Below are 23,082 nucleotides of genomic sequence, written 5' to 3'. Positions count from 1 at the left end.
ATAATCCTCAAGCTCCTAAAACCTTCATTTCTACTGAGCAGTCTGGTAAGGAGTAGTGGGTATGGTCCAGTTAATTCTGGTGAGCGTTTCTACACAGTTAAGCCTCGCTACCACGGAACGCTTTGTTTTCACGGCGCATGCATGGTGGTCATGGCGTCATTGTAACGCGACAACTATGTAAAGTAACAGGAATGGAGGTCATCCAGCAGCTTGTCTTTTTCTTGCTTTACTTTTTGTACATCATGTATAACAGGAACTTAATGTTATTTGAAAGAAGATTCCGGGCAGCTAAGAAGAATACCGCCTTAAAGAAGAAAACAGAATCATTAGTTTAGCGCTATACTGGTGCTTTCTAATGTCATCATCACTTTTTGCCAATCAATGGGTGGCAAAAGTGGCTCCAGCCCAACTGTGCCATTCTATTTTATATGGACCTACAATGGATGAACCAAGGCTAATGAGTTCTTTCTTCTGTTTCTTTGTCAGGTCATCTGTTTTACCACATTTTGTTCTCCCTTGCTTGAGGATTTTTCAGTTTTTCACAAGAAATACCTAAATCTTAAACTTGATATTTTGTGGCATCTCTACCAAGACAATACACATCGTTAACAAAACAAAGGGGAGTCAGGAAGGGATTGTAGAAGCTAATCAATAAACTTTATCTGTTGACACCAAATTCCTCAGATCCTAATCTGATCAGATATCTGCATTTCCAGAAAAACACTTTAAATTCATAGAAACTTCGCACATTTACGTCTGACAGAAAGAATACTTTCAAGGGCTCCAACAGAGGAACCTTTACTTTTATGGGCCAGACTATTATAGGAAAAATGGGGGGCCAACAGTATTAGAGATGTTGTGATCATGTTATCTTTGTTTTTCCAGATGCCTTTTCAGTTTAGAAGTGATAATGGGATAGAATTGACAGAAGATTTGAATGTAAACTTTAGATTAAATGATGTTGAGTGAATCCATCAATTCACAAAGATGTGATCCAAACATACCTTCCACAATAAGTTATGATAAATGTATAACACCTTTTATCTAAACTGCTTGAGAAGAGGACCTGTTTGTGCTATGTGTTAAAATAATAGTCTGCGTTAAGTGAATAAAGATTTGAAGAAAACTAGCTCAGTGTGTCACTGAGTTAAAAATTCTAAGACAGATCTCTGAAAACATTTGGTGTCAAGGAATTGTTCCAATAAACCTGTTAGGCGAGTATGACTCTTTCAGTGGCCTTCAGGAAGTAGACAAGAAGCTTTTGGAAATGAACATAAGCGCGTGTCTGAGTAAAAGCAGCGCAGTGAAATGTTTTGCTTGTCCTGACAGGTCTTACGGAGGACATCAAAAGGTAAATTATTTTAAAATTTGTATTTACAATTTATGTATGACACTTTTTACAAAAATGCCTTTTTGTTTGTTTGTTACTGCAAATCTACAAGAAGGTTTGATGTCTCAAACCTTCCAGCTTTCAACTTTATTTTGATCAGTATTCTTTAATGTTTGCAGCAGATGCGCTTTTTGAAAGGGTTGAATTGCTTAAAGAAAAACAAGCTTCAAATGAAAGGGAGTATTGTGTATTTGTCTTACAAAAAAACAAATAACTATGTATTGGTTATAAAGGGTCAAACTGAGGGTTACATGTTGTTTTCAAATACTCCCTGATAGTAACAGTCAATCAGAGTATTAGAGGTGAAAATGCATGTTTGTTTGTCTAAACAAGATAGCAATAAACCTTTACAATAGATTCACGTTTTTACGCACAACACCAAAAATAGTGTGAAATAAGGAAAAAATGTTTTAAAATTAATATTCCAACCCCTATGTGAAAAGTATAAAAAAGTTTAAAAAAAAATTTGTAATAAATAGATAAGTTTTAAAGTTCTTTTCTTCCTTATCAGACTCTGCACTATGGTTTTTCTTAAAATTCAGATTTAGGACCTTTTAATAACCACTTGCCACGTTGAGGTCAAAAGTCTCATCTAGCTTCAACCGTGCTGCTTATTTGCATGAAATAAAGTGTTCCCTTACTTTTACAAGGTTTACCTTTCATCATCTAACTGTTTTGCCAAATCTACAACCATGATATTGGTGTTATTTGTCTGTAAAGGTTTGAATTTTGTAAGTTTTAACACATGTAAAAATGTTTCATGTTTGTCAGAGAAAATAGCTTGTGTGTAGTGAAGGATTTTAAAGCCTAAAAACATCTATATTTAGTATAAAAAAAAAAACAAAATAGTGCTCAACAGATTTTGTCTATTGCAGGTTATTTTCAGAACTTAATACCTACAATAAAAACGAGGGACCACTGTGTTATCATATCACTTAGAGGAACACTATGCCTTTCAAAGATTAAAATAATGTATTTTACTATGAGCTTTCACTTTATGAATTTCTGCATTTTTGATTTATTTTTAATTTATGGTATTTTACCTTGTGGTTGATTTTCATGTATTATGTGTCTTTATTCTTTCAACTTTGTTCAATTGATTGTTGTTCTCTACATAGAGAATTTTACAGTTTTAAAATAGATCTCCGCCACCATTCTAAAACTGGATAGATTTTTGCCACACCTGAAGCAATTAACACCACCTAACAAAAGTTTTTTTTTATGTCAGTTCAACAGTAGAAAAACTTTTTCCGCCTAGACAAACATTAAGCTTTTATATTTTTAAATACATTAGAAAGCAGTGATACCGTTTATTTTGGAGAATTAATTACCTTAAGAAAATGACAAAGTTTGAAGTAGACTTTTGCTTTCAAGCAGCAAAACAGAGATTGATTTTGCTTACACTTGTTAAAACATTTTTAAAAAACGATTTCCTTTCATTTATCGCACAGTAAACTTTAAGAAAGTCCCAGTTCAAGTCCCAGTTAAGACCCTTGTGCGTGTCGTTTGCATTGGAACCAAAAAGACATCTGATCACAAGCTTTACTTCTACCAAGTCGGGTAAATTATAATTGGCTGAAGGTGAGGGATGTGTGTTGTTTGCACTAAACAAATTGAATCTTTTTTATTTTCTTAGGACAGCAAACAATACCTGAATAAACTAATATGACAAACTTTTTTTAACCACAGAGAACAAAATAGTCTAAAAAACTGCAATTATTAGATTTTTTATTTTTAAACCTGTTGTGTCAAAGACTTTCTATTTTTGTTGGTTAAAAAATATAAAGTCGCAGAAAGAAAAAAAAAGCTTCTTCGGTAAAATGCAACAGTTATAAATGCAAATTAATAATGTATATCTTTATTTGGTCAAATTAGGTAAAAACAAATTGGACTGACAAAGTCAGCTGAACCTTTTATGCATCAACTGGTGGACCATATATTGGAATATATGAGAGGGAAATATACACAACCTTAATTTTTGATTAAAAAATTAATGGCGTAGACAAACAACACAGATGTGTTTATGTTATAAATTAGTCTTTACTTAAGTTAACCAAAAAGGAGGATAGTAAAATTTAGAAAGCATTTTTTTTTCTATTTTTGAAAACCAGCTAGGAAGAATGTGAAAGTAGAAATTCTTAGCATTATTCTTGACCTAACATAAAATATGGTAACCCAACGAACAGCACAATAACAAGAGCTATGCTTCAGGGCAAATGCCTGAAAGTGCAAAATGCAAGTTGTTGATATAGAGCCAGACTAAAGTGCGTCATTACTGTAAGGGAAAACTGGTCCGGTCAGCTGTAAGGAATGTAATCAGTCAGTCTCTCAGGGAGATTATTTTATTCAAATATCTTCCTTTAGGACTGCGGATGACTTTCTTTTTGTCAAAAGAAATTCTTTAGCCTAAGTTTACCTTTACAATAGATCACTGTGACGGCATATCACAGAAACAAATCTAAGTCCAATTTTGTTTCCCTATTTTGCTCTAGATCAGGGGTCAGCAACCTTTAACAGTAAAAGAGCCAGTTGGACTCGTTTTCTACTGATCAAAACCTAAAAGGAGCCACAGAGTCTTACTTTAGTCTTAGAGAAATTTGGATTTACATTCATGACCTTCTTTTTTTAAAATAATGTATATGAATTATGTCCAATTTTTTGTCACAAACAAAAGCAAAAATATATGAAGAACTTAGCATCTTTCAAAATGTGATTTTTTATTTATTTATTTTTTTACATTTGACAGAAGCTCAAATAACTTCTTTTCAAAATAAAAGATGTTCCGTCCCAAACAGGAACGTCTTAATGTAGCTCTGGGCAGCTATTAGCCAATATTGTGAAGCATAAGACAATGTGTTTTTAACTAGAATTTTTAACCAAAGGTTGTTTTGCATATAAAATCTGTTAATTCTGGTGGTAGAGTTGAGCAAACAAGACGTCTTCAGGTCAACAGGGATGTAAAAATCTACATAGTGTATCATCTATGTGCACCTCAGACGTCAATTTATACATTTAACTAATCTAAATCAAATAAATTCCATTTAAGTAATCCTTACTTTAAAAAATGGCTATTTTACTTTTCTTTAATTTTTTTTGTTGTTCTTTTTCCCTCTTTGTCCTCAACAGTCTTACACTGCTGGGTTTTGTTATTTTAGTTTGGGGTTGGACCTTGGTAGTCTTAGTTTGCGGACTTTGTTCATTTGTTTTCTTTAGGTATTTTTGGTTGGGGAGCCCTTAGCAGGGAGCTGCTGACTCAGATAGTCAGAGAGCCACCATGCAGAGATAAAAGAGCCACATGTGACTCCAGAGCTGCAGTTTGCAGACCCCTGCTCTAGATGAAACTAGCAGTAAAGGACCGGTCCCACTGGCTTTCACGGGCATATCATGACTGGAGCACAGAAGAAATTTCTGACGCTGTTAGCAGTGTACTGGCAGTGCAACGGCCGAGAAGTGGCAGTGGAATAGACGCGCATACACGCGGTACAAACTTTTTCTGCCATTACACGCGGACAGAATTTTAGAACTGCACAAGAATTGAGACTGCTGGTGACTGCATGTGGTACCAGTGGTACCGCCGTGCAATAGCCGCGAAACAGCAGTTTCAAATCTTGCGCTTGGACGTCGAGATTTTGCATTTCCCTGGCCAGTCTGCGTTTATACCACTGCTTACAGCATCTGTTTAGCAGCTGAGCGTGAGACGCGCTTATACGCGATTAAGCACCGCACTGGCAGTGGAATGTATTCCGGGGTCTGTGTCACTGCTGTCCCATGAACTTGTATAACGTTGGCCAGTTAAAACACGTGTGGCAGATTCTTTTACTTTTTTACCAGTGATATGGCAGTCAAATCCTGTGGGACCAGGCCTTTAAGAACACAAAATATGAGTAAAAATATGATCTGTCTCCTCCTTTTATCATAAAATAAGTTTGACACACTTAATCCCCTAAATGACCTGAAGATTTTAAATGTTTTATTGCTTTTTAACTTTTGCCTTTCATTTGCTGCAAAAAAAAAAAAAAAAAAAACGATCAAAAAAGAAGCAAAAATGTAAGCTAAATATCACACAAAACAGAAAGACATATTTATAATTGACCTTTAATCCTTTTACACTGCACCTTTAGCTCCAATTTTTACATTCTTTCGACCACCGTAACTCTTCAACTATTTACGCAATTAACATGAGTCCAGCAGATTTTAAGGAAGGCAGCCTTGTTGTAGTGGACACTAGTGAAGTGCTTATGAGACCAACGTAAAGTAGCTGATTCTTCTTTTTCTTTTCTTTTTTTTTTTGACCTGTCCAAACAGATAAGAGCTGAAGGCCGCTTGTGTTGGACATATTTTACTATTACAATAGGGGATTGTGAATCAGTTGCAGTAGTAAGAATACAGTACACAGAAGACAATAGTGAAGGGCGTAGATTTCATTGCGGAAAAATGTCCAATGTTATGTAACACTTTGAGTTTGGAGGAAAGTCAGATAAAAGGACACTTTTGTCAGTGTCAGGATCAGCTGATTCACAGTTATTGTGGTTATATATATATATATATATATATATATATATATATATGTATATATATATATTATACTTAAAACAATGTAGTGTCTTCTGTCAGTTTTAATTATTTGCAGGTAGGTTAAATGAGTTTTTACCTTAAAATATATTTGAAAAAGTAATGTTCAACAGCAAAGCTGTCAAATAAAGAGTAAAGAGTCACTCCAGCTATAATTGTTTGTGTTTTTGCGTCACATTCACACAAAGACATGGTACCACTGAGGCATACGTGTTCACACTCTGTGAAAACAAACAATATGTTTTAACAGGCGCCTGCATGATATGGTTTAAAAGGACGTGTCAGACCTGCTCGGGGTGTTAAGACTTTCATAGTTGCCCAGGAACATCTAATGTCAAACTGTAACGTAAGGAGCCTCATGAGTTGAATATGCTTAAATATGCAGTACTTAGAAATGAATTCAGAGATGGGTTGGTGGAAAAAATGTACAGATTGCTTTGGTTTGTTTTTGCCTTGCTCTTACACTCAATATTATATATATAGATATATATACATATATAGATATATAGACACACACACACACACACACAAATATATATATATATATTTGTTCAAAGCAGAGTAGTATATGTGCACTGACCTGCTAGAGTGACAACTGATATTCTTCCTACACATTTGGCTAAAGTGTGAAACCAGTGGCTTGTTTTCAAAACAAGACTCTTACTATATTCAAGGGATTCATTGAATAGAAAACCATAAAAATTAAAAAGCTTTAAGCTTTACCATTGCTTTAAGAGCCTGACTTAAAAGCCTGCATTAAAAGTTAAGAAGTTGCCAAAAGTGAACATGCAAAACAGAAAATAAGGACAAATCAAGAGGTTTATTTTAAATAGCATCTAAAACAAATGCAGGACCTTGATATAATCAAACATACAGAAACACATTCATTCCGAAAGGGCAATTTAGAGTCATCATTTAACCTTTGAAGCATGTCTATGGAATGTGGGAGGAAACTGGAGTGCATGGAAAAAATCCCCAAAGAGTACATTCTAAACAGGAAGACCAAGTTTTGACTCAAACCAGAAACCAGTGAGCTTTTTTACTAAAACTATCGTTAGTTAGTCACAATAAAGGAGAGCCTGAAGAAATATAATTTGGATTAAAGAACAAAGGGAAGAAAATATGGATTAAAAACACATCAGAGACCCAACTGGTTATATTAGTCTGGCTCAGAGATCTGCAACCTTTAACTGTAAAAGAGCTGTTTGGTCCAGTTTGTATCTGTGGTGACAGTGTAAGACAATGGAACTGCCAAGAACCCTGAGACACTATCCAAGATTTACCCCGCCTTCGCCCAACAGAAGTCAGGATGGACAGGATCCGGTGACCCAGCAGCCCCAAAAGGGATACAGCGAGATTAGAAAAGTTCAGGAGGAGGACCATCAGATTGATCCACATATTGGATGTGTATTCTATCAGCTGTCACTGAAAACGTCACTTGCCAAAAGTTCCTGATTGGTTGACGATAGGTTTACCATTGTTTTGCTTTGTTATCTGACATTAGCATTTTGGACGAAAGATAAATCCTCAGTATAAAAGTAAATGGGAAAATGTAACTATCAAAAAAATCAAAGAGCTAAAATATAGGAATGAAAGGGCCTCATGGATCTAGAACCACAGGTTGCAGACCTGCTGCGAAAGTAAACTTTTTTTTGTGGTGCTAAATTTTTTTAGGATTCTTTTATATATTCCCAAATTTGTAAGTGCAAGTGAAGATTTGAGTGAACAAAGCCTTAAAACGCCACGTGTTGGACAAGCAGGCACGTAGGCAAACAGGTGAAGCAGATCAGGTGTTGGAGATCAATCTAGAAACGAAGTAAAATCTGTAACCATATCCGTAAATCAGTGTTTAGTTTATCAGATGTTACATTATTGCCACAGCCAACTACATTTATCATAAATCAAGGAGTGGAATGAGGATGAGGGATAAGAGCAGTGAACTGCTTGAAGCACATTTCTCTAATTCTTACTGTATCTACATTTTTTTCTAACTTCTTTACTTTGTGTTGTACATCACCCTTGACCATTTCTGTTTTGTTTCAATCACTGACTCCTTAGTATTTTTTAGGTGCATGCTAGTCCATTGTTAGAGATTTTTGTCTCCACCTTTATCTTATTGAATGTATGTTTTAAGGTCATGACTTTTTTATTTTAAAGAATTTGATTTGAATGATCTTTGTAAGTTAATGCAGATTTCTGTCCATGTATCCTATATTTTGTTTTTTCTCCATCATTCCCCCAAAAAGGACGCCTTCAAAAATAAAAAGAATATGTCCACAATGTTACAAAAATTCAAAGAATACATTTAAAGTGATTTAGCAATTCTTCTAATTTAACTGATTTTACCGGTGGGACTTTTTCAAAACTGTACTGTACAAAGATTTGTAGTGAAAACTAGGCCAAAATCTGTTTCTACACGCAGTCTAGATCAGGTTAGAGCAGGGTGGAAATTCACCTAAGCTCTGGTGAGACCAGTTTGGAGGTGATTTCAGGTCCAGACCTGAATAGAAATAATAAACCAAAGGAAAGTGGTGCTGTGCATGTAAAGTTAAAACAGAAAAAAAGAATAAATACAACTCTAAATTAGTCAGGAAGTGCAGGAACTTACTGATTCATGAAGCTCATACAAACCCTGGGACTAACTACCTTCCCAGTTCATGTTTTGGACACTTCCCCTAAGCAGAAAGCCATTGCATTTAATCACATGATTGGTCTCTATAGTGCTGTAAAAAATAAACCAAATCTGCTGAATGTCTCTGAATGTCTCATTTGATTTCTATCCTGTCTTGTAGGATGGAACCGCCAAAAGCAGCATATGCTGTTGTGATTCTTGTTGTTTTCTGCTGCTTTTTGGAACACCAGGAATACACCCAGCCTGTGAAGTCCTTGTTTGAGGTGAGAATCTGAATCTGGAGTACTTCACCCGTAGATGACATCAACCAGCTACTGTAGTGTTCTGGAGTCATAGCGACTGGGCTTAGAGTGGCTAAGTCTTGCACGGGTAGAGAAGTGTTTCAAAGAAAGACATTTCTAAATCCAGTTGCCATGACTCAACCTCAAAACGACACCATCAGGATGAGTAAGAACCTTCACCGACCTAATGTAGTGTTGTTGTTTGTTCGTTTTAAGCAACTGATGACTAAGAATCCCTTCAGTGCACATGGAAGAGAAAAACGAGCAAGTAGGTCACCGGAACAATGAGTCTTTTACTGTTAAGCTTTAACGACAAAATGTGAAGTCTGTCGTATTCTGCTATCACTACAGCCAACATAACCAACGTCGACTATAAGATTGAAATATCCATAAGCCTGTCTGACCTGGAACCTCTTAGACTGCTTCTCAGCAACATCAGCTTTCCTGCTGTGATCAACAACACAGGAGAAGTTACCAGCATCAACGTAACAACAGGTATCCGTCTACGTTACACATACATAGTTTAAGTTCAAATTTGATCAAAGACCAGCTGAAGCTTTATTGTTGTGTTTCTTTCCTCATATAGAGTGTTCTTCTAATCTGACTGAATATCAGTGCACATGTAAAGACAACTATGCCTGGTCTTACAACCAATGCATCAGTTATGGAGCCTGTGATCCCATTGTTGGTGACGTGTGCGGATGCATTAAAAACCTTCCCACAGATAATCAGTTCTGCCAGCTCAACACCACTCCTTCAGGTAATCTTAATCTACAATATAACAAAGAAGCATATAAGGTAGTGGTCGTGATGCAGAGGAAAAGCGGTTGACCTCTGATCAGAAGATTGGAGATTTGTTTCCCAACCTGCCTACCCATGTGTCAAAGTGTCCTGGGGCTAGTCATTGCTCGTGGTGGTTATAGGTTGGTGCAAGTGTAAGGCAGCAGAGTCATGTGTGTATATGGGTGTGTGTATGGGACTGTGTACCTTCTAAGAAGGTAGTAAAGTGCTATATAAGTGTGGCGATATGAATAAACACTTCTTATTGAAGGGCTGCACGGTGGCGCAAGTGGTTAGCGCTCTCGCCTCACAGCGAGAAGGCCCCGGTTCGAATCCCGGCTGGGACCTTTCTGTGTGGAGTTTGCATGTTCTCCCCGTGAATGCGTGGGTTTTCACCGGGGACTCCGGCTTCCTCCCACCATCCAAAAACATGCCTCATAGGTTGATTGGCAACTCTGAATTGCCCCTAGGTGTGGATGTGAGAGTGGATGTGTGAGTGATTGCGGCCCTGCGACAGACTGGCGACCTGTCCAGGGTGTACCCCGCCTTCGCCCTTCAGTAGCCGGGATAGGCTCCGGCACCCCCGCGACCCCGAAAGGGAAGCAGCGGTCAAGAAGATGGATGGATGGACTTCTTATTGAACAGTGGCGCAGTGGTTAGTGCTTTCACCTCAAAGGAAGAAGGTCCTGGTTCAAATCTCTGCTGGGACCTTTCTGTGTTTTAACCGGGGTGGGGTCTAGCTGCCCTATGACCTCAAAAGGGATAAAACGGGTTATGAGAGCAAACAAATGAATGAACAAGTCTTGGCAAATGATAAATATCCCCAAAACCACTTTTGCATTGAGCTGTTTGGTCCTGAGACAGATTAAAACCCAGGAAAAACTGTGACGGCAGCTCACCTGCTCCCGCAGGAGATGTGTCAAATGCAGAAAACAAATGTGTGCGACAACTCATGGGGCTTTACTTTTTTAAAAATGTTTTCATATTTTCAAATAGTGCATGTTAGTTTGACATTTAATAAAGCTTAGCTAAAATCTGAATATACTTAAACACTTTATTTTGATATTATTTATGTCATCTTTTTATTTTTACTAGATTTGAAGTTTTTTTTTTTTTTACTGTTTATTAAAATGACGGACTATATTTGTTACATTTGATCAGTGACTAGTTTGGTTAATCAACATTCAGCTGTAAGCTATAACCAAAATCCAGTCATACTATTCCCATCCTTAGTAATCAAGTACTTATTAGGCTTATTTTTTATGCAAAAAATAATTAAAATATCAATTTTGTCTTTGCAGTGATGACTCCTGCCTCTCCAACAACACCTGCCTCGCCAACAACACTTGGAGGTACACTTAAAAAGCACAAGTTATAAGTCATTATAACTTATAACTTACAAGTTATATATATATATATAGGTGTACACAAATCTGAGACTAACTTACAATTTGTAATCTTAACATTAAAGCATGAATGCTCAAAATAAACCATTTTATTAATACTAAACATTCCTTCTAAACTCAAAAATTGGAGAGATTTGCCTAATCTACATAAATATAGCACAATCCGGAATGAAGAACTTTTATGTGGATTGGACTATTACTATATTTAGAGTTTTTGAAAGATTTTCAGATTATTCTTTTCTCAAACAGTTTTCAGAGGTTTAAATTTTCAGGTTGTTTCACTTTTTTCCCCATAACATTGAGTGAGCCACAAAATATTAAAGGAAATCAATATCACAAAAATTTTAGGAAAAAAATCTGAAGGTAAATATTAACTACTCTGTTGCTTAAAATGTTCTCTTGTGTGACTTCTCTCCAAAAGAACCAGTATACATCGATGTGGACATAGACTTGCGCTTTTCTGCTCTCATGTCCTCCAACATCATCGATGAAATCAACAGGAGACTGAAAGCTGCTCAACAGCCGATCTCATCAAAATTTCAAATATTATACTTTAACATCACAACAGGTAAGAACTGCGACTGGATAAGCAAATTCAAGGTGAGAAAAAAACATAACGTTTTTGATGTTTGGTAAAAAACTTTACAGGATGCTTTCCAAGCCCAAGCGGTGGTAGACAGTGTCAATGTGGGGATCAATTCGCTTGGTCATGTGACAAGTGTGAACTCTATGGTGCGTGCAGTAACACCACTGGAGAGACCTGCAGCTGTATCAATGGAGTACCTGCAGACCAATTCTGTCAACCAATCTCAAGTAAGCAACACATTAGTTTTTAGTTAATGCTGAATAAACAACTATCCCAATGCAATGTTTTATTTTGTAATATTTTGGAGACATTTTTTATTGCTATTATATTTGTTTTTAATGTTTTTTTATTTTTTTACCTGTGTTAAAACTCTTGGAGAAGCAGAATTTTAAACTATTTATCTACCTTAAGTTTATTTTTTTTATTTTTTTTTAAATAAATTACATTGGATCTTTAAGATAATTGAAAAACTACTTTCTGGCTTCACTTTGGCTCCTTTTTCTCATTGTTTAATAATATTGCTACACAGGTGTCCCTTCATGCCCAACACCAACTTCAGGTAGGAGAAATTATTTTTCTGCAACAATCTTTGTATTATTGTTGATTTAAAAAAATGACACTGTTGATTAGAATTATGATCAACAACAACCTGCTTACTGTACTGTGTATCTTTGATAGTTAATCAATGTCGTATCTCAAAGCTCATTGTTATCCGTCTACTTGTCACTTCCACTTTTAATTTTCCAAACAAAATTTGAACTTTTTTTCTTTATTTTATAAAAAATCAGCAATGACAACTGCAGAGCTGCCCTCAACAATACATCCAACTAATGGTACTGTATCTTGAATATACCTATAATACATCTGTGTTTTCATCTTTGTCAACATTTATACCATTTCTCCAATGCATATTTTGTTTTAGGAACTAATATTTTCTTTTTTGTTTCTTCTGACAGCTTCTACAGAGTTGGCAACAACGCCTTCACCATCTACTGGTACTGTACTTAAGCTTAAATTTCTTTCTAAATCACTTAAGGACAAAAATTAAAAATATAATGATTACTAGGATTTAAAAAAAAAAAAGAAAAATAAGCAGCTCCAACAAAAAACACCCCCATGTTAATGCAGGAGATCTGTATCAAAGAAGATCTGCAGAAAATTCTTAAAAGTTATTGGACATTATTAATGGAGTTTTACTTATAACAGCTTCAACAATACTAGACAAACAGCTATTACTGTTCATCTGTTCAACGTATTTAACTGTTGTGCTGATGTCTTATCCTCATCTTGATATAAATTTTACCCTTTTTGCTTTGTTACTTGTTAATAAGCATAAACATTTTGTTTACAGTGAAAACATCTCCTACCACTGTCACAACAACAACAACACCCCTACCACCAGCTCCAGGTACTGTGTTTGTATTATCCTTAAATACTAAACTCTGAAGTTCACCATGTTGAAAGAGATGGCAGAATGCCCCAAATATACTTAAAATGGATCTGTAATACTGATTTTAAGATCCTATTTTGTGTCAAGTGAGTCCGCTTTATGCTACAACACCACGCCTCGAATAATCAATACTCTTGCTTACAGCTGTACCAGTGTCTAAAAAGCTCAGTTTTTGACATTTGGATCATTTTGAAGTGCAGTTGTGAAAACATTGCTTCAGATAGAAACCACTGTAGTGAGTCAGAGCAGTTGGTGCCACAGTAAGTGTTGGCATTGCCTTCTGATCTTTTTCTTTCTTGCTGTCACAGCTCCAAGTTTCACTGATCTGGTCTTTGATCTACGCATCCCAATCATCAATGTTCCTTACACCGATACTGAAATTGGACAAGTTTTAGGGATCGTGAAAGGGTATTTGCCATGGTATTTCTCAAATGTGAAGGTTTTAGAAGTTGACTTGACCACAGGTAAGGCCTTCAATAGAATGTCCTTCGTATTTATTTGTTCATTGAGTCTAAAAATGTACCTTATTTTGATGAATTTGAAATATATTTTCCAGTATGTGTCGCAAACACAACCGCAGAGCTGACGTGTGAATGTCAGGATCAGTATTTCTGGTCATGTGACAGGTGTAAAACCTTTGTTGGATGTAATAACACAAGCACAAAGACCTGCTGCATCAATGGACCGAATGTGACCTTCTGTGAGCTCAATACAAGTAAGCATCACTATTATCTGGTCACACAGGAGAAGCTGGTGTTACGTTTAAGCTAACTAAAGGAATTACAGGATATGAACCAGAATTATATATTAACATTCATATCAGGTCTTTATTATAAGTGGTTCTTGATTGTGACTCAACACTTAACAGTTAATTTGATTGCTCCACAGATATCTCTTCATGCCCCGCAACGCCTGGTATGGAAAAACCTTTTTGTACTCTAAGATATACTTTTTTACAAGATTTTTTTGGTTTGTTTGAAGCAATATCTACACTTAAAGAAGTGATTATTTTTACTTTATTTTTTGTAAGGTCATTTTGAAACATATGTAAAAATATATAAATATAGCATGTTTTAACATAAACAGCTTCATGACCAGGACATTCCACAGTACATAAAAGATCAGATTTTAAGGGACATTACCACTAGGCTATCTTTATAGTCATATCGGTAAAAATACAGATATAGATAAAAATTAGAAAAATAAAAACAATTTTTTTATGTTAAAATCCTAGAATGGGTCATCTTAATCCTTCCAAAAGATTAAATTGTTGTAAAACAAAGCTAGGTCTAATGTTTAAGTCTTGTGGTAAACGAAAGAATAAATACAATCTTAGAAATATGTTTTAAAAACTTTCTTGCTGCTTGTAACAAATAAATGAACACATTTATTGGTGTTAGTGTTTAGGTTTTGCTTTTACTAATCCCATACTTTTATACTTCCATGGACTACGCCAGAACCACCCATCATAATTACAACAAAACCACCCACCCCGGTTGAGACAACACCAACCACTCCAGCGAAGATGACGCCAACCACTCCAGTGAATACGACAACAACAACCACTCCAGTGAATACGACAATAATCATTCCACCTGGCATAACACCAACCACTACAACTACGAAGCCACCAACCACTCCAGCTACGACAACACCAACCACCACAGTTACAAAGACAGTCTTAAAGTTTTCCATGGATTTGGAATACAAACAAGAATACAATGATGCAACCAACTCAGTATACCTAAATATTTTTGGTATTGTAAGTGTGAATTCATACTATTTCCCCACAGTTTTGTTTTAGCCATACTTAATGAGCTTTGTTATTAAATCAAAGTTGTTAATATTTTTTTATTACAGATTTCACCTGCTTGTAAGGCGATTGTCCCTAGCTGTAACGTAGATGGAATAGTTTTTTCGTAAGTTGGAAGTCTCTATTTCTATTTCTTTCCTGTTTAGATTTATTTAGGAGCAGTAACAAAAATTACATTTCTATTGCCAGTATATCATATGCATCTAAAAACATTTTAAAGTTTAGAATAAATTTGTCTAGACTAGAGGACTTATGTCTACAATGTGAAAATGTTTTAAAACTTTAAGTATGAATCAAAAGAGTTTTATACTAGAAATGTATTTTTATTAGATTGCATAGATTTTTTTCCCAAAGTGTATTTCCTATTGCAGATCTGGAAGTACTGTTGCTTCTTACACTATCAGTGCTACGTCCATTGACAGTAGTCAGATTCAAAAAATTAATGATGGAGTTGTTAATGGAGTTTTAAAGAGTTATCCTGTCATTTTTGAAGGTAAGTGACTCCGTATAAATTTTCACATTATTAAAATAATTGAAAAATTCCCCAATTATTTGTGAACATTAGATTTAAATATATGTTCTATCTTTGTCTGAACAGGTACAGATTTAAAGTTTAGCTCGGCTACAGTAATTTCAGGAACCTCCGTGGATATCACATGTGGAAGTCCAGAGGCAGGTTTTAATTTTGGTCCAATTGATTCTGTGGCGTGGACAATTGATGGTGCCGCTCTTAGTGCTGATACAGTTCAAGGATCCCTAAAGGCCAATTCCTCCATATTAACGGGCATATCGTTTGCTCAGACTGGAGACGGTAGGAATAATCCCTAAAATGAATATATAGTATTGTTGTGCTGCAGAAATGTTGGTCAGTGTCATGTGAACCCATGTTAAGTCATTGTTTTTGAAATTTCCCAACATATATTGTATATAGGTGTAAACATTTTTATATTTCTTAAAGCATTTTACTGAAAACTGCAGATCTTTAAAAACTAAGATAATATTTTCTTATAATCATACTATCATTTCACCAATTTAAAAAAAACTGCTCAACTCAGACTTTTCTTTAGTATGTGTAAAACCGTACACAAAAACAAGGAAATATCTGTATTTAAATATATTTACTACATTTGGCTGATATATTTGTCAAAATGGTGATAACAGTTTATTATTGGAACAAAACAACACTATTCAAGGTAAATTAACCAAAGTGATCAGTTGTAAGAAACAGACTCTACACCTCATTAAAATATGACTTGGCTTTTGTGAGTATCTATTTAATAAAATTAGCATATTTTGGCAACAAGACGACAAATAATTCCCTTTCCAATAAAAGGGAAAACTAATAATTAACTAGGAAATCTGTTATTAAGAAAAGGCTTCAAATTCTCCTGGAGTAATGGCAGATTTTAATGCCGAGTGTCCTTCCTTTCAGTCCCTTGTGTGTGTTTGCTGCGAGCGGGAAACAAGGTTTTGAGACGAAGAGGAACTATTAAAGTTATGCCAAAACCGGACATTAAAGTGACTCCATTGAAAGATGTTGTGCTTTGTGGGACAAAGGAAGTAACATTGACATGTTCTGTTCAATCCCCCTACAAAGTCAGGTTTGAACAAGATCCTACTAAAGGTAAAAAAAAATGACATAAAATGTCTAATAAATAGAAGACATCACAACATTACTAAAAATGTTATATTTTCTTGTCATCAGAGGGTCAAACAGTCACTTACACGTATCCAGTGTCTAGCTGTGTAGATGGGAATTCTCAAAAAGTTGTTTGTCAGTGGGTACCTGAATCATACGCCCCAAATCTCAAACTTAGCCAAGTCGCCACACTGAGGTTTGCAAACCGTAAGTACTGATGACATCCATATGGATCTTTCATTTTTGTAAAGCACCTGACCTTGCAAACCTTCTTACAAACTTACTTTAATCTCTTCAGAGATTTTGTGCAGGAGTGAAACATTTGGTGACGGAACACTTGGTTACATCGGAATTGCAGCTTGCGACCCTGACAAAACGGGAGAAATAACAGCTGAATGTATGGCAAATGGTAATTATGAAAATGTTCAAGACAACTGTGTCCTGAAAGAAATCCAAAACCTGCTTGATCTGTCTGGGGTATGTAGTTTTATTTTACCACTTCACAATTTAAAACATCTGCTGCAGAAGTTAACCCTTTCACATCGTAGACACAGTATTACTGGCAACACCCTAAATATACCGTAACTCTGACTATTTACACAATCAACATAAATCATTCTGACACGGAGAAAATCAGCTTTTCATATCGACTTTGTACTGATTTGCAACAAATTACTAACATGATTGTTTCATAAAGTGTTGCATATTAGGGCATTTTTCTCCGCTTCTCAATTACATAAAGTAATACTTCTTTTTGCATTCACTTCTTCACATTTTTTTATTTCAACAAATTTTAATTTCAACAAACTATTTTCCATTTAATTGAAATACTGTCTTATTTTTGATTTTTACATTTATCAAATCATTTAAAAAATGGAAGCGTACAAAAAAAAAAAAACATTCACAGTGATTAAAAAGAATTAAGATTTTGAGGTTCATGTCACATCCACCACATTTACAAAAAATGAATTGATGATATTGACCGATATCAGATCAATACCCAAAGGTTCAATACCCGCATATATATTTATATATATATTTACCCCTTTTAGCCATTGTTAATTAGGAGTCAGTTATTAATTTCATGAAATGTTTCAAAAAAAAATTGTGTTTTACTGAAACTTAAGTGGGTTTAAGCAACCTATTTTGGTACAAGGATTGAATATTATCTATAGATTGCATATTTATATTATACCTCTATATTTGAGATGTGTTTTATGGTATTTGTGTCATAGTGGTCTTTTCTTATGTTTTAAAGTGCTTTTTAACTACTTTTACTTCATGCCTCTAATCTTATTTTCCCTCTCCTACTTTAGGCCCTGAGTCCCGTTAACGTGCCACCATTCTTGAAAAAACTGAGCAATGTAACTAAAACATCCTCCACGGAAATTAACAAATCTCCTGCAACTATTGGCGCTATTGTCAAGATCTTAGACAATGTAGCAAATTTGGACACAAAAGTAGACAAAGACTCGATGACGGTAAGTGGATTTTTTTTTGTTTTGCGTTTCATGCAATTAAATGTTGTTTTGCCCACGTCCTTTTTTTCCCCCTTTTATTTATTCTTAAGAATTTTTTTGTTTTCTTTTATGTTCAGTATGTTCTGGAAACATCTGGGACTCTAACCAGGGATGACTCACAGGACTCGTGGATTTTTCTGAACAAAAATGACACGACAAACGCCAACGGTACCACCGCTGCAACCAGTAACAGCCGAAGCTCTTTATTCCTGAATTCTCTGGAGAGATTAACTGGAAGTCTTTCAGATAACACCTTTGTCATAGACGTGCCTTTTGTTATTTTGAACAAAACTACATTTACAAATAATTTTAATTTTGACTTCAATTCGTCTGTGGCGGTGAACATACCACAGTCGGATGGAGGCCAGAAATCTTTAACAGTTGTTGTGTTTTCCTCTATGAACAATGTTCTTCCTCCAAGAGACCAAGTCAATACATCGACTAATCTCATTAACGGAAAAGTTACACTCATTCGGTCCAGCGGCAAGATCAATAATATCTCCTTAACCTTCGACGTTCTGAATGACACCTTGCACAATCCAAAATGTGTTTACTGGAACTTCAGCCTCTTTAACGGTCTTGGAGGATGGGACGACGAAGGATGTTTCTTGGTGTATAGTGAAAACGGCTCCGTCAGCTGCAACTGCAACCATCTTACCTCGTTCTCCATTCTCATGTCGCCGTTTGCTCCAGATATCAAGGCATTGGCTTACATAACCTATGTTGGTATTACCATATCATTGATCTCCCTAGTCATCTGTCTCATCATTGAAGCCATCATATGGCACAGAATCAGAAAGAACAGCACGTCGTTTTTGCGGCACGTCTCCATCGTAAACATCGCCTTGTCTCTACTGATTGCAAACATTTGGTTCATTATTGCGGCCAACATCTCAGACCCTGGAAGACAAAATGCACCAGCATGCACTGCAGCTACCTACTTCATCCATTTTTTCTACCTCGCCATGTTCTTCTGGATGTTGTCTTCAGCTCTGCTGTTGGTCTACCGCACAATGAGCGTCTTTGGAGGTATCTCTGACATAGGACTGTTAGGTATCGGATTCGCTCTGGGATACGGCGCACCTCTCATCATCGCATCCATAACCATTGCTGTGACTGCTGGACCAAAGAAATACATCCAGAAAGAAGTCTGCTGGCTGAACTGGTTTGAATCCAAAGCTCTGCTGGCATTTGTAATCCCTGCACTGTCAATCGTGGTCATCAACCTCATAATCCTAATTGTAGTTCTTTACAAAATATTGAGGAGAAGAGTGGGGTCAAACAGCACCCAGGAGGGGGAGAAGCATGTGCTAATTGTGATTGCCAAGAGTTTAGCTGTTCTCACCCCAATCTTTGGATTAACTTGGGGTTTGGGAATCGGAACCATGGTCGACCCAAGAAACGTAGGAGTCCACATTTCTTTTGCCTTCTTCAACTCTTTGCAGGTATTGATTCAAAAAAACTTTGATGTTTTTGCCATATAATTTACAGTTTAAATGGTTGGTTCTCATCATTTTCTGCGTTGTGTTTCTCCGAAGGGTTTCTTCATCTTGGTGTTTGGAGTACTCCTAGACAAAAAGGTATGTATCCTTGTATTTGCAATAATCTTTGGTTATGTTCAGAATGTTCTGCTTTAAGTGAAGTAGGATAACTGAGGATTTAAGGCAGTAAAAATGCCCTCACTACTTACTTGATATATTTATTTTTTTTAAATAGCCACGAATATTTTCTCTCTCGTTTAAACTATCTCTCAAAGTTATAAAATTAGGCCAATATTATTGCATAAAAACATTTACATTTACACTTATGAGTGTAAGAAAGACAAGGTCTTCAGATAATCACGGTACAGAACACAGTGTGTTATTAAAAAAAAAATAATAATAATAAAAGTGTGCCAACGGTGATATATCAAAGGAACACTGTTCCTGGATACAAATACATTTATCTAATAATTCATACACATGTATCTTTGAAACATAGATTGTGTAAAATGCCATACAATATAGCCTTTTCTTTGATAAATTTTGTCATAAAGCATTGTATTAATATTAAAATGTATTCATCAGGTGTTGCAAGACTTGAGAGCAACCTCACAAAGCATATTCAGTGGAACAAAGGTAAGAACTCTATAACTGATCTTTTCTTTTTTTGTCCATTTGTTGATATTTGTTTTGTAAGTGAAACCAACTCACCTGTCTTCATTATTTTCATCTCAGAGCACCAGTGGAGGAACCTCTTCCAGTATTTTTGGATTTCTGAGAAACAGAGGAAGAGGGGGTAAGTAATTCATAATATATTTATATATATTTGTATATTAAAAATGACATTTTATGGACTACATGATGTGCTTGACATTTTTTATGGGCTCTGGGGATTAAAGTGTGAGCACAGACGGAAATCTGAAAATGAATACCTTAGAAGATATAGTAAAGTGTACTATAAAGTAAAAAAAAGAAAGATGAAAGTCTAAAAATATATGTAGTCTTGTATTGCACAACAATCTTAGATTTTTGTTGGCATTTCTATTTCTTAAAAAAAATAGAAAAATGATTTTACCTTTCTGCAGACTTTCAAAAGAGAAAATAAAATGCTAGTCAACATGCTACTAAAATGTTAGCGGGCTAACAATTATTTGTTCACTCTTTGCTAAATTAGCAATTCATTTCAGTCCTCTGTGCTTGATCTGTCTTCTTTGTTTGGTTTTCTGACTGAATTTTTTCTTGCAGGTGGTGTCTATGTTTCCACCAGTGGATCCAGTAATGGTCATTCATCCAGCAACACATGAGGGCGAACTCTTGGATTTATATCACAGACCCAATAGGACACTTACAGTCTTTCTACTGCATTTTATCGTAGTCTTTTTCAAAATAAAGTAAAACATCCAGACAATGCTGATAAGTACATATTTAGTTTGAAGTACTACATTTTTTATAAATAGTTAAAATGCACTTTTACAGCATGTTAAAATGTAAAACATGGAAGGATTCTGTGTGTGTGTGTGTGTGTGTGTGTACTAGAAATCCAGTCATGAACTCTTTTGCACACATTACTTCAAAAAAGACAAATTCTAGTACTGAATCATATAAAACTGGGCTTATAAAGAGAAAATATAACTTGTACCAGTGCAGTGGCCTGTTACGCGTCATTGTTTTCAGAAATCCTTTTGATTCTCGTGAACTTTTATCTGAATAGAAGGAAGTTGCTTCGTTGATTGACAGTCTAGTTGAACTACAGAGCACCTTAACAAAGGAATTTTGTCGTCTAAGTAGCACAGCAGCTGTGAGCTTTCTTTTTCACTGCGTCAAGTCACGCTAGACCGATACTGCTTTGGCGAATCATGAAAAGATGCATTTTATTAACATGAGGGCAAAAATGTCTCTCCCTCCTTCCTAGAAGCTGGTGATCAAAGCAGGAGATTGTGGTTTGATGAAGTTAATTCTGATTCTCTCTTATGTTGAGCAGCGTCACTTAACAGTAGAAGTTATTCCTTCATATCTAATTTATTCATGAAAAGTCTTAAGTAGGAGGAGTTTTTATCATTTTTTTGTGAATTTCTATATAAAATGAGACAAATCAAATGTCACATTTTATCTTTTTACGTGAAGCATGTAGTGTATCCACAACTTAAACGTTTTTGTGTGTCGTATGTTCGACTGGTGTTGTAATGGAACATACTGTGCAACTATGTGGGTGGCATCAGAATGTGGAAATTGAAAACTGTTGGAACCTGATAACCCGTAGACATACCCTTGCACTTTTGATTTTAAACCACAACCAAACTGAAATGATCCGTATAATGAGGAAGAGGATGAAGGGGAATTTCCCTCCTTGTGATCACACCAAGAAACGAATTTGACCTTAAGATGCGTACTATACTACTCATTAGGGGTGTAATGGATCACATCAGATTCTGTCATGGATTTAGGGTCACGATTCGGATCATTTTTCGGATCAGTAAAAAGAAAAAAAAATAATAAAATTTCTCTTTTCAAAAGTTTGATGAAACATATATTCAAACACATGTATTACATCAAAATATTTACTCATTGAGGCTTATTTACAAGAACAAAAATCTTTAAACTAAAATATGTCATTTCTGATTATATTTATATGTCTTAAGACCAAACCTATAAAAACTGAGAGAAAAGAATGCTTGGGAATAGTTTTGAAAAGACTAAATATATCTGGAGAACCACCTAAAATACGCATTTTCTCTTGTCCCACCCCACTATGTCCGAATTAAATCCTAAATAAAAGAGTTAAAATTAAACTTGAAGGGGTTGGGGGTTCGCGGTACACGTGTGTCCCGAACCGTAGCTAGTGATCCGTACGGATTATCCATTATCCGTTACAAAACCTACAACTAATTAAGAAAAAAAAACTTGATTTTAAACATTTAGGTCTCCAATCGCTTTATTTTTTTGTTTTGTTTGTTCCGTGTGGAGTCCCTCTTGAAACAACCTGTTTTGACAAACTGACATTTTGCAGTCACAGACTTTTTATGCTTATTCATTTATAAAATGATAACGAATTCAATTTATGTTTGTTTTTTTGTTGTTTTTTTTTGCACTTATATTGTTAAGCTTCAGTCAAACTTAAATTAAAGTGAATGAACTCTCAATAATCATCATCTGTAGGTTGGTGTTTAACACACAACATGACAAAACGTCGATTTAATCGATTATAAACTATCTAACTTTTTTCTTAGACTTTTAGCGCTTTTCATTTTTAAGCCCTACATGCTTTTCATGCATATATATATATATATATTAACGTGTCTGTTATGGAGCTTTAATGCTCTGTTGATGTGTATTTTTTGTTGTGTTTGAACAAAGAGCACCCTCTATCATACTTTGTATCAGAAAATGTCTCACATGAAGTAAACTTTTTATTGTTCTAATAAATTTACTATTTTTTAATAAATGGAAGTGGCTTTCTTTTATACACACCATGTCACGTAAGGCATTCCTTTAGACACTTCGTTTTTAATCCTTTCCAACAGTGAGATGTGTT

The 23,082-nt window shown here is 35.4% G+C and overlaps 1 protein-coding gene across 1 annotated transcript; it reads left to right on the top strand.

Annotated features, from left to right (window-relative positions):
* The first annotated feature begins 1,289 nt into the window (after positions 1-1,289).
* LOC112157816 (adhesion G protein-coupled receptor F5) lies at positions 1,290-23,004 on the top strand. Its single transcript, XM_024290827.2, has 28 exons — positions 1,290-1,351; positions 8,755-8,857; positions 9,092-9,143; positions 9,227-9,370; positions 9,462-9,635; positions 10,957-11,007; positions 11,483-11,629; positions 11,710-11,874; positions 12,177-12,206; positions 12,436-12,480; positions 12,604-12,642; positions 12,999-13,055; positions 13,406-13,561; positions 13,654-13,812; positions 13,986-14,012; positions 14,555-14,859; positions 14,958-15,016; positions 15,282-15,403; positions 15,509-15,721; positions 16,343-16,534; positions 16,616-16,756; positions 16,848-17,026; positions 17,866-18,030; positions 18,147-19,514; positions 19,608-19,649; positions 20,136-20,186; positions 20,286-20,346; positions 20,796-23,004. Exons 2-28 carry the CDS (start codon positions 8,756-8,758, stop codon positions 20,852-20,854), a joined length of 4,305 nt encoding a protein of 1,434 aa, XP_024146595.2. The 5' UTR covers positions 1,290-1,351; position 8,755; the 3' UTR covers positions 20,855-23,004.
* The last annotated feature ends 78 nt before the right edge of the window (positions 23,005-23,082 follow it).

This window comes from Oryzias melastigma, linkage group LG24, assembly GCF_002922805.2.
Source record: "Oryzias melastigma strain HK-1 linkage group LG24, ASM292280v2, whole genome shotgun sequence".
NCBI classification, from domain to species: Eukaryota; Metazoa; Chordata; class Actinopteri; order Beloniformes; family Adrianichthyidae; genus Oryzias; species Oryzias melastigma.
The sequence above is the reverse complement of the archived record's forward strand: the minus strand, read 5'-3'. Positions and strand labels throughout refer to the sequence as shown.

Bases quoted from the DNA above. Each gene is read 5' to 3' on its own strand.
- LOC112157816 (XM_024290827.2), top strand. From the start codon at position 8,756: ATGGAACCGCCAAAAGCAGCATATGCTGTTGTGATTCTTGTTGTTTTC. The intron at 8,858-9,091 runs GTGAGAATCTGA...GTTCGTTTTAAG, and splicing joins CTGTGAAGTCCTTGTTTGAG to CAACTGATGACTAAGAATCC. The intron at 11,630-11,709 runs GTAAGAACTGCG...AAAACTTTACAG, and splicing joins ATACTTTAACATCACAACAG to GATGCTTTCCAAGCCCAAGC.